Genomic DNA, 14,859 nt, shown 5'->3' with positions numbered 1-14,859 from the left:
TAAGGGAATTCTTTTTTTTTTTTTTTTTAATGTGGTTGGCTTGTTTTTTTGTTTGTTTGTTTGTTTTTTTAGTTTCTGCTTTATAACAAAGTGAATCAGTCATACATATACATCTGTTCCCCCAACCCTTCCCTCTTGCATCTCCCTCCCTCCCACCCTCCCTATCCCACCCCTCCAGGCCTAAGGGAATTCTTACATTGCATTTATTCAAGGGCGAACTTTTACCAGGAGCCTTCGGATTTATCACAGGAAACTTAGTATTGATAAAAATCGGTCAGATGCCCTGTTCATCCATACCCTTAACAATGCTATAAGAGACCTGGAATCTTTTACTCAGAAAGTATCCCTCATTCTTCATTTATCCTGACAGAAATGTCACAAGACAGTCTGAGGGGAAAGAGGGGGTGGGGGTCAGGGGTTAGTCTTTAATGCTGTGAAATTACTCTTTAAGCCCATGTAGAATTCCAGAGTGGAATGCCAGCTGGAATTGTGATCACAGCACAAAAATAGAAGCTCCATGAGGGAAGGGACCAGGTCTGCCTTATTCTTAGCTGTACATCCAGTTCAGTGCCTGATGCATACTGGACACGCGATACATACTCTTGAATGAAAGCATACATATACCCTCCACATTTTCAAACCAAACGACAGGGACAGGGAACCTTCAAAGTAGTTTTCTGTGGATTTTCTCCAGGAAAGGTATTTGAGTGACACTGCCTAGTCCACCACCAACTAACCATAACTTTGAACCACTTACCTGCTCTGGGACCTTACTTTCTGTGGTAGAAGGAAGTTAGAATGGCTGGTTTCTAAGGTGCCTTCCTGGGCCATCAGAGGCCTTAGGTGTCCCTCTGGGTACTGATGGGCATGACCACATTTAGGTGATGTGATAGAAGAGGGATGAGATAGTTGGGGTGGGGTGAGGGTGATGGTGATGTAGTACTGTTATAATTAATGACCAGAGGCAGGAAACCTCACTCATACCATAAAGAAGCCACTGAGAGAAATGTTAGGGCATCTCCCAATCTTTACCACTTTTTCTTGAAACTTTTCACCTTTCTGAAATCTTTATTCCTGCCATTTTTTACAACTTTCCTGTCCTTAATAAGGAGTACTTGCTTTGTGCTGGGTCCTTTACACAATTGAGCTCATACGGTCCTTGCAACAGCCCATTTTACAGGTGAGATGCCCAGACTCAGATGTTCAGGAATTTGCCCAGGTCACTCAGTGAGCAGTGCAGAGCAACAGCTCTCCTACTTTCCATTTTTCTAGGTTACTCTTCTTTTTTTTTTAATCTTTTTTCCTAGGCTTGCCACTGGCACCAAAATGAAGATGTTTGCCAGCTCCTAATCTAGATAGTGGTAGAATTTATCTTGACATTCACATGGAAAGCTTCAAACTGCCTCCACCAAAGCCTGCTGCATTACTGGGGCCCTTAGTGTCGTTTGGCTTAATGATTACTATGTAGAGTAGTAACTTTCCTCATTTGGAGTGTTCACCAAGAGGCTGGATGACCGTGTCGTAGGGTTTGTATAGAGTAGGTGTCCAGCACACACTGAGTGAGCAACACTCATGACTCCAGAATCAGGGAGGGGCCATAACTGTCTGTGAAACCACAGTTACCATCTTGGTTATGACATTAGTAACTGCCCATTGCATGCAGACTGCCCATTGCCTAGCTCCACGCTGAGGCTGCTGTGCTCTCCCCTGGTCCCAGGCTCTCCAGGTGTTCTTTCCAGCTCACGCGCTCCCTTCTGTGGCCCTCCATTCACCTCCTAGAAGTTCCACGGGTGACGTCAGCCAGTCAAGAGCATCCAATCAGCGTGAAAAATCCAGAGTTAGCACTGACAGTATTCCAACCCAGACCACACTGGCCATGTGGAGAGGCCTTGCCTGATGCGTCGTCTGGGTCAACCCATGTTTCTAGCAGGCTTCTGGAAGTCCTGAAACTTGGCTCATGCTTCCCTGCCCCACACTGGGCACCACTGCCCTTCTCCTTACTTCTTCCCAGCTTGACTGCCCTTAACTCCTGGAGAAGCTACTGCAAGACCCCAGGAAACAGAACATGCCTGCCTGTCTCTCGGTTTGATCAGTGCACTTGCCACGCTCAGGTTGTGGCTGCAGTGTCTACTCTGCCCTTTGTCAAGCCCCAGCTCGTGGCGGGTAGACTTAAGTCCCATGCCCTCCGTGGCCATGCTGGTCCAGCAGCAGCCCTGCGGCTGGCAGCAAAGACGTGTACCGTATTGGTGGTGTTTTCAATCCAGCAAGTGTGCTTTCAGTCCCCAGCCATTTTGCAGGGCCGCTGAGGAGTGGGTTGAACCCCCAGCACATTACACAGAACAGGCATGGTTCAGGTTGTCTGTCCCGGGCCAGCAGCCCAGTTCACGGTGCCTGGGGCAGGTGGAGATGGGGGAACTGTATGTGGCACAGACCCCAGAGTTTCCCTGGTGAAGCCAACACATCTGCCTGTACCCAGAGCACCTCTTTGGCTCCTGTCCCCAGGCTGGGATAATCCAAGTCTGAATTGCCCATTCGCGAAGCAGGCCTACCAAGCCTGAGTTTGGGAAGGGGAGATGATGAGGTCTACAGTGGAGTTGTTCTTAAACTGCTGTGCCCTTCCTTGTGGCCCTGGCCACTGTTCTGGCAGGATGCTGCTCCTTCTACAGCCCACCACTGTCTAGGAGCTAAAGGCCAGCTTCAGGGCTCAGCAGGCCCGCATAGTCTTTTGTCCAGCTCAGTTCGGGGAGCCAGCAAGACTTCCGGGCTCTACAGAGAGCACTTCTGTGCTCAGAGTTTGTAGACTCAAGATCTGAAACTCCTCAGGCCCTGCCCACTCCAAACTCACCCCCATCCCAGACCCTTGGGTTATCAGTCTGCCCTCTCCGAGCTGTGGGGAGTTCTTACCTTACAGCTGAGTGAACAGAGCACGCTCTCTTAGCCCAGCCCCCAGACAGCCACCTGCAGTGCACAGACCCGCTCCTTGGTCCCAGCCTTTCAGATGGGCTTCCTCATGGGAACACCGTCTAATGATGAAGGAAGAACATTCTCGGGGAACTGGGAATGGGTGGTACGCAAGCCCACGACCTCGCTGGTCAGCAGCAGGTTTCCGGCTTAGCCCCATGGCTGATGGGCAGCAAGCTGGCCTCCCGCGTGTCCCGGGAGGGCCTCAGCGCTGCATGGAGCTGGCTGAGAGCAAGCTTGTAATCTTCTTTCCTTTCTCCTAGGAAGATGATGAGAAGCTAATTGAGGAGATCCAGAAGGAGGCCGAAGAGGAACAGAAAAGAAAGAACGGAGGCAAGTGCTCCCCAAGACAGGCCCTGTGCTCACTCACTCCATGTGCACAGGGGAGGAGGGGACCCCGCTGCCGGCTTGCATCGGGATCCTGGCACTCCACCCAGCCAGGGACCACCGGGAAGTGCTGTCCCTCAGGTGGCCACTCATATACCCCACCCACATATCCAGCTCCCTCTGGGAAAGGCCCTGAAAGCATAGACACAGTTTCAGCAGCTCCTTGATGGCCAGGAGGTCCCAAGGGGTGAGTTTGAGCTTAGGAAGCAAATAGAAGCCAAAGCAGACTTAAAAAGACAGTAGGCCCCTCTGAGGTTACAGAGGAATGAAATGGAGTTTCTGGAAGTGGCCATCCACGCCCTGGCTCTAAAGGAAATCCTCTCACAGAAGCTTCACCTGTTCTGAGCTGGATCAGTCTGCCTCTTTCCACGGTGATCCTTGTGGAGTGTGACACTCGGTGGGAAGTATGGTTTTGTCCTTGGTGATGGCTGGTTAGGGGGCTATGCACCCATGCGTGCATGCTACGTTTTGGGCTTTAATCGGCTTTATTCTGGCCTGGCCACCCCTCCTGTGTCCACAGGGAAGAATGATGCTGAAAGTTGGAGGTTCCTGGTCTGCCCTCATGCTCCAGGCTGTCAGCCTACAGCTCAGGGCCCCTGGGACCAGGATCAGGATATACAGCTCTGGTCCCAAGCCAGATCCAAGCACAGTGGGATTTAACTGTTTTCTCTACTAAATCCCATCTTCTTTTCAGAGAATACCTTCAAACGCATTGGGCCCCCCTTGGAGAAGCCTCCAGAGAAAGTCCAGAGGATCGAAGCCCTGCCGAGGCCCGTCCCACAGAACCTGCACCAGCCACAGATCCCCCCCTACGCCTTTGTGCACCCAGCCTTCCCCCTGCCTCCCGTCCGGCCCATGTTCAACAACTTCCCCCTCAACATGGGCCCCATCCCAGCGCCCTATGTGCCCCCTCTGCCCAATGTACGAGTCAATTACGACTTTGCCCCCGTCCACGTGCCGCTGGAGCACAACCTGCCTATGCACTTTGGCCCCCAGCCACGGCATCGCTTCTGACACCCAGGCCCCACCCCTCCCGGGAGCCCCGCCAAGCATCCCGTGCAGGCTGGAGGCTGGATAGATGCTTCTTTGCCCCCAAGGCTGATGGCTGTGCCCATGCCTGCTAAGTAGGGATGACGGACTTGCCTGTTGAATGGATAGGCTGGATTTCTTCCTGGGAAGGGCCATTGCTCCTTGAAGAGTGGTCAACAGGCTAGTACCCTCTGGGTGCCCGTAACAGGATTGGGCCAGAGATCAGGGAGCAGCAAAACCCTCTTCCTGAAGAGTTCTGCCATCCTAGCAGCCAACGTGGTGGCCCTGGGCCACAAGGTAGCCCGTCTCTGTCACTCACGTCCCTGCAGAGATAGATGAAGGGAAATGGTTGCCTCTATCCCCTCCCCCGGCAGACAACAGAAGTCTCTCAGTTAAAAACCACGTAAGCCTTCCTTACCGTAGCAGTGTGATCCATAATAAAGTGAAGTAACAAGTGCAGTTTCGAGAGAGCTGAGAGCTCGGGACCGTGTCGTGGAGGCCTCGTTCTCCTACCCCCTCGCTCTGAAGCCCACCTAGAGTGAGATGCACCCCACTGCCCTGAGCCGGTTGGTCTAAGTGCAGAGCGATGTCCACAGACCTGGGAGCGCCGCTCAGGTTGGGGAGGCTGTGGACCGTGTCCAAGTGCAGTACCCCAGGCCGCCACCACAGTGATTGTTCCAGGGTCTCGCCTTCCCTCTTGATCTTCTCGGATGAGACCACAGAGCCATTTCATGCAGTGGGATGTTTGTAGTTTATCTAAAGAAACATTTGCTGTTTACTCACTTTGAACTTTTCCAGTTTTCTGTGGCCTACTAGAGTTTCTCTCCCTCAGTCTCTGGAAAGTCAAAGAAATCTGTTGCCCCGTGCCTGGCAGTTGATGCGGGTGGGATGGTCCTGAAATTTTTGCCAACCACAAGATCCTTTTGAAGTAGCTGTGACAGAGGCCTGGTGGCTCTCCCAGGGATCCGTGTTTGCCACCACCCAGGTAATGAACAGATTCTCCCCTAAGATATGGTGGCGCTGGCTTTCCCCAGCAGGTACGTGACCCAGGTTGCGCTCGGCAGCTACCCTTTCCTGAGGTCAGGTGAGTCCGGCTGTGGGTTTGCTTGGGAGTCCGCGCCATGTTCCCAGTTGCCTTTTGCTGTCCAGCTCCAGCCAGGTGTTTGAGCCTCACCCCAGCCACCCGCTCTGCAGTACTTCATGCCCCAGCCCATGTGCAGAGCAGAGGCCTCAGTGGGGAATGAACCTGCCTGGCTCCCTGTGTTGGCCTCCGTTCCTCTTGCTGAAGCTCTGATGGCTATGGGGTTCCCCGAAGTTCACACACACAGACCTCAGGAGGGGACACACCTGGGACCAGGCATCACCGTGTGGTCACCCGTTGCCATCAGCTTCTCAGATGTTTTTCAGAGATTAAAATGGAGAGGTGATGTGCCAGGTTGCCTGTTATTGCTGTCTTCCCTCTGGGTTTGCGGATAGGTGGCCCCCTGGGCTTGGGGTGGGGGGCGCATGAAGAGAGGCTACACTGAGTCTCTGCTGCCAGGAGCCTTTCCCTACTGGGCTTCCTGCCCCTGCCCTCGGGGCACAGCAACAGGATTTCTTCAAGTACCTTTAAAGCATGTTCCCTGTGCTTCCCCAAGGGAGGGTCTCTGAGGGCTGTGAACTGCCAACAGATGTCCCACCGGATGGGGAGGGTGACCCCAGGTGCTGTCAACCTGCCCCACTGGTGACAGTGCTCACCCCAGCCCACCACAACCTTCTGGGTCTCTGACCCGGTTCATCAACTAACGAAGGAACCAGCTTCCACCTTTGCCCAGCAGCCCAGGGTATGTGGCTCCACGGAGGTCCTGGGACAGCGGCAAGGACAGACCTTGGGCTGGTGTCGCATGCCCTTGACACTGTGGTCCAGCAACTGCCCTAGGACCTGGCATGCGAAGGTCCAAAGGTTACCGCACAGGAGGGAGACCAGAATAATTCCCCCAAGGCCAAACTGAAGACTTGTCTTTTGAGATGAGTTCTGGCTGTTTTTAGCCACACAAGGCAGCTAGGGAACCACTCCTGCCTTTCTGAGCCGAGGGCGCCTGATTTCTAACGTTCCTCCTTGAGCCAGGCTGTGGAGTGGCTCGCAGGTCTGCAGATGTAGCACAGTCACTTTTGCCGCAAGTTCTGACCCAAGCATGAGCCCCCTCATGTCTGCAAAATGACCCTGTAGGTGCCTCGTGTCTTGGAGAGTCAGTCTGTACTAGTGATGGGATTGGGGAGAGAGGGCGCTGTAACCATCAGACACACCAGTCAGTGGCTGCAAGATGCAAACGACAGGACACCCCCAGAGATCAACCCCTGTCTGGGGGACAGAGCAGTCCCGGAGGCAGCCTGGCACCTTCCCCTCTGGGCTGCCTTCCTTGCTCCCTGGAGCGAGAGACTGCCCAGCAACAGTCCCATTCTTGCCTTAAAACTGGAGAGAGGAATCTAGTATTTGCACTTAGCAAAAGATTTTAAAACTTAAAAAAATGTGCATGACCTGTCACTTTGTATAAAAATAGCAAAAACAATTAGTTTATTAAATTCTTTTCTTTACCTTCTGGTAGTAAAAATACATAAAATTGTTTAAACTACTGTGTTATGTAAAAAGCCTGTACCATATGTAACTTGGTTTTTTGTAAATAAATGTTTGTGCAGACTGCTCTCTGGTTTAGTTTCTCCGCACGGCCTGATCGGGCAGGCCCCACGACCCCACAGAGTTACAGGGGCTGCTCAGACTGAAAGCCAGCGTATTCCAGGGGAGTGATAACACCTCACGTAGCACTGCTCACCGAGAGAGAGCGGAGGTCGGGATGCTGCTGGAGAGCTGCAGGATCTGACCCCAGAGGAGCCCCGAGGGGCTGGGCCTGCTCAGGAGGAAGATCAGGTGATCCATTATGCTAACCCTGCCTGGGTGGCTGCTCAGGTCGGGTTGGGCACAAAGGGGTTTTTTAATTTGTTTTTCAGTACAGAATCCCCTTCAAGAAAGTATGGTCAGCCCCTCTTCCAGGCCCCTGCAGCAAGCCACTGACTCAGCCCTGGAGGTGGATGCAAAAGGGAGAAGCCTCACTCAAGACAGGAGGCCAGTCCTGAGAACAGGGAGCCCCTAGGCAGAGAAGCTGCAGGTACACCCCCTTCCACACACTTCCTGCCACCTGCCAGGCCTGGAGGGTACCCTGGGCACGGGTGGGTCACAGCACGCTCGGGCTCAGATGTTGAGAAGACACGCTATCCTCTTCTCCACTTGCAACTTTTTACTGAGTGACTTTTTTTTTTTTTAATTGCACGTCTGAAAAAGGTGTACTGAAGTAAGCCCAAGACAAAAGTTACCTGCATTGCCAGCTTCTCAATCTGTGTATTTTTAAATTTACCCATGCCATCTAGTTCTTGTTCCTGTACGTGTTCCATATTTACGTATTTGCAGCAATATCATAGACTGTTCTGCAGTTTCCATCAGTAGATAAGTAATGTTTTCTCCCCACAATCTGCTACCATCTTTTTTTCCCATCCTCCATTCAAGTAACCAGAGTCACATTCCTCCCTCTTTACCCCACTCGCCCTCCAGCACATTTCAACATGCACCTGCTTATCAGGGCTCTGGGCCTTTGTTGTTACAAAAGTGGTTTCATACTTTTGGCTGAAACTCACTTTTCTCTCTTTGCAATTATGGAGTACCCTCCAGGTCTGTGGGTCAATATAGCTCTAATTTGTGCCTTTTATGCCTTCCATGATATTTCTTTGTATATATTTGCCACAAGTGATCCAACCATTGCCCCATTAAAGAAAATTTGGATGCTTGCGATGTCTTGCCACCACACACAACACCTCAGTGAACATTCCCTTTGATGTTGCAATAGATAAATTTCCAGCAGTGGAGTTGTGAATCAAAGGATGGGGTGTGTGTGGTTTTTTTTTTTTTTTTTGAAGTATAGTTGATGTACAATATTGTGTTAGTTTCAGGTGTACAGCAAAGTGATCTGGTTATACATATATAGAGAGAGATTTAAAAAATTTTTTTCTATTATACTTTTTTTACAAGCTATTGAACGTAGTTCCCTGTGCTATACAGTAAATCCTTCTTGTTTATTTTATATATGGTAGCACGCATCTGTTAATCCCATACTCAAAGTTTATCCCCCACCGCCTTCCCCTTTGGTAACCATAAGTTTGTTTCCTGTGTCCGTGAGTCTGCTTCTGTTTCGTAAATAAGTTCATTTGTACAATTTTTAGATTCCACATATAAGTGATATCATATGATTGTCTTTCTGTCTTACTTCACTTAGTATGATAATCTCTAGGTCCATCCATATTGCTGCAAGTGGCATTATCATTCTTGTTTATGGCTGAGTAGTATTCCATCGCGTATATGTGCCACATCTTCCTTATCCATTCATCTGTTGATGGACACTCAGGTTGCTTCCATGTCTTGGCTATTGTAAATGATGCTGCTAAGAATGTTGGGGTGCATGTATCTTTTCGAATTAGAGTTTTTGCTTTTTCTAGATACAACCCCAGGACTGGGATTGCTGGATCATATGGTAACTCTATTTTAAGTTTTTTAAGGAACCTCCATACTGTTTTCCGTAGTAGCTGCACCAATTTACATTCCTACCAACAGTGTAGGAGGGTTCCCTTTTCTCCAGGTGTATTTCAGTAGCTTTGCCAGATTCCTCTCCTGCAAAGCTGTGTCAACCCACCACAGGTGAGAGCCTTTGGCTGTGCTCTCGCCCCTCACTGGCACATCTTTGTGACCATGGTCCGACACCCTGCTGTCCTAAAACATGCCCTCTGTAATCTGACCTCATGGAGGCATCATTTGTATTTTCACCTCTTTCTTTAGGTAAAACTGCTTTTAGGTCAGGAGCATTTGTCATTGTAATGTCCAAACTTTTATTTTTTCCATCCTTAAAAAAGTGTCTTTTTTAAATAAATAAATATATTTGCCAATTGTGAATGTTTTTAAATGGAAAAAAAATTGAAAACACAAAAAAGTATAAAGAAGAAGTGCTTTGTTACCCAAAGGTAAACTACTAACAATATTTTGATGTGTTTCTTCCTTCCAGTGTATTTTTTTTTCTGTGATACATATGGTGTATTTCACAAAACCAGTAAGCCAGATGTGCAGATTTTCAGTCTATCTTGAGCAGTAACAAGGTACATATGAGCAAGTGCTTCTGAAACATGATTTTTAATTAGCTCCTTGTTTTATAACCTCTTGCTGCAGGCTCTGTTAGCATTCTCTTTGGGCTTATTAAAATCTCTTTCCTGAAGGCTGGTGCACAGCCAACCCTCCCCAGCCTGCTGGCCCTTTGTTCCCATGACCCCTGGTGGGAAATGGTCACATCTAAATCCCCATCTGTGTCATCCCTCTTAGTCAGGATTATGTTGGAGAACCAGTTCCTCTCCCTTCATCAGCACATTTTTGGCAAGGACTGATCCTTTTGGCAGAACTGATTACTGGCTTGGCTTGGCTTTGCCTTAGAAGGTGCCAGTTAAAACCCTCGCAGCATTTGTTGAGACGTGGATGGATCTAGAGACTGTCATACAGAGTGAAGTAAGTCAGAAAGAGAAAAACAAATATCGTATATTAACGCATATATGTGGAACCTAGAAAAATGGTACAGATGAACCGGTGTGCAGGGCAGAAATTAAGACAGATGTAGAGAGCAAACGTATGGACACCAAGGGGGTAAAGCGGCGGGGGGGTGGCGGGTGGAGGTGGTGGTGTGATGAATTGGGTGATTGGAATTGACATGTGTACACTGAGGTGTATAAAATTGGTGACTAGGGGCTTCCCTGGTGGCGCAGTGGTTGAGAGTCCGCCTGCCGATGCAGGGGACAGGGGTTCGTGCCCCAGCCCAGGAGGATCCCGCACGCCGTGGAGCGGCTGGGCCTGTGAGCCATGGCCACTGAGCCTGCGCATCCGGAGCCTGTGCTCCACAACGGGAGAGGCCGCAACAGTGAGAGGCCCGCGTACCGCAAAAATTAAATTTAAAAAAAATTGATGACTAATAACCTGCTATATAAAAAATAAAACCCTTGTGGCACTGAGACCATGCCCCACGCCCTGCACACAGTGGGCACCTGTGCACGCGCCACTAAATGGTACAGCCTTGGGCTGGGCCTCCGGAAGGCGCCACTCAGCTGGGTGGTCTTGAGCTGTCAGGCTCCCCAGCAGTGGTGACAAAAAACATGCCACTAAAACAGCAGACCGTGGGAATAGAAGACGCAGCAGGAGGCTCCCATGGGCTGGGGAGGTGGCCTAGAGAAGGTGCCTCCAGCCAAGAGGGTGGGGAAAGACCCCAACCTGGCTCCTCCTCTTCATCACCTGGGGCTTGTCAATAGGTTCCTGGGCCCGTGATCCCGGTGCTTCCTGGGAATCTGCATTTTCAATCAGCTCATCGGTGTTGGGCCTGCAGAGAGCCTCTGGAGCAGTTGAGGCGGCAGCACATCTGGGAGGAAGGAGGAGAGAGTCCAAAGGGACCTGGCTCCTGGGGACTGGCTGAGGGACAGGAGGACCCCCGGTGGCGCTCAGAGCCTGTCCTGCGCTGGCGGAGCCGCGGGCCCGGGCACGTGGAGGCCTGCCGAGGCGCTCCTGCAGACGCGTCCTGAAGGCCTGGGGCTGCCGAGCAGGCCAGGCCGGGGCCCTGAGGGGCTCGCTTAGAGAGCGGGCGGAGGGGCAGTCTGGAAGCGGGAGGAAGTCCAGGGGGTGCGGCGACAGGGGGAGGAGCCTCTTGCCCCGCCGAGCCCTCTCTCCGGCCCTCTGGTTACTGGGCGTCGGGTAGCAGATCCGGTGCTGTCCCTCCTCCCCTCCCCTCCAAGCCCCCACCAGGGCCCAACCGAGCTCCTCCCGCCCCGGGGCCAGCGGCCCCCTTCCCCCGCCGCTGCTCCACCCGCTCCTCCGCGGCCTCGGCAGCAGGAAACCACCCCGAGCAAGAGACCGCAATGGCTAGAAACCACCGCGGGCAGCTCTGAGCCCTGCTGCGGTTTGTCTGAGACTGCAGCCCCGAGATGGCCTCCCGGGGCCCCTCGCGGCCCGAGCTTCCCCCCAGCACGACGGGCGCGGGCTGTCAAGGGCTCCCCGGGGCCGGCGCACACAAACCACCTCGCGCAGCGCCCAGCGTGCCCCAAACCAAGCCCTGTGGCCCCCTGTGCGCGGCTCGCCTCTCACAGCTGGAAGAGGCGCCTGGGGGAGGACTGTGGCCGCAGCCTTCTAAAGTGGCTCTGTCCCTCCTTTCTCTGTCGGCCCCAAGTCTGGTCCTCTCTGTCTCTCTCTCTCCCCCTCCCCCCTCTTTACTCATTTCTATCGCGTTGAAGGCCACTTACCAAAAATACACGATATAAAAACAAACAGAGAAACCAAATTGGAACAAAAGCAAAGCTATGATTATAAAATGAACACAGCCCAGAGTTAGGGCTCTGAATGCACCTCCACCAGGCGTCCTTGCCCAGTCTTCAAAGGCAGCTTCACCTCGCATGCTGAAACGCATGAGTTACAAGGGTCAGTGTCTCTATAAGATGGAGACATGCCCATAGCTCAAGGGAAGGGCACTCTGCCGGCAGAGGCACATCTCTGCGACCTGCTGGAGGCCCGGCTGCCCCTGTCCCAGGCACCCTGGGGGCCAAGCCTGCTCACAGCCTCAGACCTCGGGGAAGCTGACACCTCCCCCACAGGCATATACTTTCTCTCCCTTCCGATGGGGAGTAAGGCCAAAAAGGAAGCCTAGAGCGACCTTGAATCTGGGCGTTCCTACCCAGCTCTGACATTTCCTGCCTCTGAGACACAGCCCAGTCCCCTGACCTCTATCCTCATGAGGCACTGACCATCTTTGATTGATGCCCTACCTTTGGAATATTTTCCACGGTGCCTGCCTCCCTGAAATCCCAGGAGCACCATTCTGCCCAGCTCAACATCTCCAGCACCAGTTCAGGGTCTGGGGTGCTCAGGCAATAACTGTTGGAAGAAGAAATCTGTGAAATGAGGATAAAAAGACCCACCTCAGAAGGGGGATGTAGGACATCAAATGGGACAGGGTATGTGGAGATGCAATCTGACCCCCGGAAGCCACACAGATGTTACCTTCATTGTTTTTAGAATCAGAAAATGTGGGTGTGTGTTCCTTCCACTCCTGGTATGGTGGGCAAGTCACCTGCCAGCCGGAGCATCAGTTCCCCCATCTGTAAAGTGGAGGGGTTGGCTGGGTAGCCTGAAAAGCCCTCCCTGCTTTAATGCGCTGGGATTTTATAGGTGTCCTGATGGTGCAGATATCAAGAGCTGGGGTTATAAATCTACAGAGATGTTTCCCTAGAATGTATTTAATACAATGATAATTAAGCATTATTCATAAATAGCCAAAAAGTGGAAACAATCCAAATGTCCATCATCTGATGAATGGATAAACAAAATGGGGTCTATCCATACAATGAGATATTATTTGGCCATAAAAGAAAGAAGTCCTGACACCTCCAACAATGTGGATGAATCTTGACAACATTATGCTAAGTGAAAGAAGCCAAACACAAAAGGCTGCAGATTGTGTGATTTCATTTATATGAATCAGCAAACCTATATAGACAAAAAGTAGATTAGTGGTTGCTTAAGGTTGGAGGGGGCCATGGAAGGATAGGGGGTGACAGCTAAAGAGTGTGTGCCGAAAAAAAAGACTGCATGCCCTCTGCATTTGGAGCAAAGAGTCTTAACCACTGGACCGCCAGGGAAGTCCCTACAGTCTTTCATTTTGAGGTGATGAATTTATGGTATGTGAATTATCACACAATAAAGCTGTTATTTAAAAAAAAAGGACGGGCTTCCCTGGTGGCACAGTGGTTGAGAGTCCACCTGCCGATGCAGGGGACACGGGTTCGTGCCCCGGTCCGGGAAGATCCCACATGCCATGGAGCGGCTGGCCCCGTGAGCCATGGCCACTGAGACTGCGCGTCCGGAGCCTGGGCTCCGCAACGGGAGAGGCCACAACAGTGAGAGGCCTGCGCACTGCAAAAAAAAAAAAAAAAAAAAAGAGAAGGAGAAGAAAGAGGAAAGGGGGAGGGAGGGAGGGGAGAAATACCACGTCTGCCATGTGGAGTAACAAGGCCGACTGGATTTACCCTTCCCCCTGAAATAACTAAAAAATCAGACAAAATATATGAAACAATAGTCTTCAGACAGTGGACAACAGGAGCAAAGTCAGTGACCCCTGAGACAAGAGAAACAAATGAAGTGAACTCTACAATTTCCCAGCCTCCTTTCTGGAGAGTTGTCCAGGCTGCAGCACAGGAACAGGAAGCCCTGGCAGAGACCAGTGGACTCCCAGAGTTGAGGAGAGTTGAGAATTTGGTGAGGCCGAGAATCCACAGAGCAAAAGAGCAGAAAAGAGGGGAGAGCTGCTCTAGGGGTCTACAGAGGGGCCTCCTCTGTCTTCAGCTGACAATTGACGAGTTAATGCATGTGAGGACCCGGTGTCAGGCCAGGAAATAACCAGCAGAAAGAAGCAGACTAAACGACCCACAAAGGCCACACAGCACTGGGAATAGTTCATGTTCCCCACAGCAGAGCAAAGAATCTCAGTGCATGGATCAGAGCTAGAATTCTCAGAAAGATGTCGCCGCCATAGTGGGCATGAAAGGCTGAAGGGCTGCTTTGGCCCCAAACTTAAAAGCAAGCCTTCAAATGATCAAGCTGTTCCAAGTACTTTAACTTCAACCCAGAGCAAAAACATATGAAGCTAACAGACATTAAAAGAAACACAAAAAAAGAAAAGAAATCCGGACTTCCCTGATGGTCCTGCAGTTAAGAATCCACCTTCCAACACAGGGGACGCGGGTTCGACCCCTGGTCAGGGAACTAAGATCCCGCATGCCACAGGGCTACTAAGCCCATGTCACAACTAGAGAGCCTGCATGCCACAACTAGGTAGCCCACATGCCTCAACTAGAGAGAAGCCTGACTGCCACAACTAAGACCCAACACAGCCAAAAATTAGTTAATTAATTAATTAAAATATTTTTTAAAATAGAGAAAAGAAATCCAGCATACAACAACATGAAAATCTAAATATCTGTCATCCGATCAAAAATTACAAGGCATGCAATGAAGCAGGAAAATACAACTCATATTAAGGATGGAAGAAAATCAATCACTAGAAACAAGAAGATACAGTTAGTAGACAAGGACATTAAAACAGCTGTTATAAATAGATGTAAATCGATTCCCTCAAGAAGGCAAAAGAAAACATGAGCATGATAAAAAAAAAAAGGGTGGGGAGAAACCCACCCAAATTAAACTTATAAAGATGAAACTATACAATGTTTTATATTTTTTTAAAAAATACCCTGGGTGGAATTAATAATAGATTAGATGCTACAGGGGAAAAAATTTTTTTAAAAAAAGGTTACTGAGGGCTTCCCTGGTGGCGCAGTGGTTGGGAGTCCGCCTGCTGATGCAGGGGACATGGGTTCGTGCCCCGG

The 14,859-nt window shown here is 50.7% G+C and overlaps 1 protein-coding gene across 1 annotated transcript in view; it reads left to right on the top strand.

Moving 5' to 3' along the window:
* The window catches only part of RNF216 (ring finger protein 216), a 173,100-nt gene extending 168,271 nt beyond the window's left edge, over positions 1-4,829 (top strand). The window contains exons 16-17 of the mRNA XM_079719850.1: positions 3,225-3,294; positions 4,043-4,829. Of these exons, the coding sequence (XP_079575976.1) occupies positions 3,225-3,294; positions 4,043-4,362 (390 nt within the window). The 3' untranslated portion in view covers positions 4,363-4,829. The remainder of the gene's footprint in view (positions 1-3,224; positions 3,295-4,042) is intronic.
* Positions 4,830-14,859: the final 10,030 nt, after the last annotated feature.

Source organism: Hyperoodon ampullatus (assembly GCF_949752795.1).
Source record: "Hyperoodon ampullatus genome assembly, chromosome: 14".
Classification (NCBI taxonomy): domain Eukaryota; kingdom Metazoa; phylum Chordata; class Mammalia; order Artiodactyla; family Ziphiidae; genus Hyperoodon; species Hyperoodon ampullatus.
The sequence above is the reverse complement of the archived record's forward strand: the minus strand, read 5'-3'. Positions and strand labels throughout refer to the sequence as shown.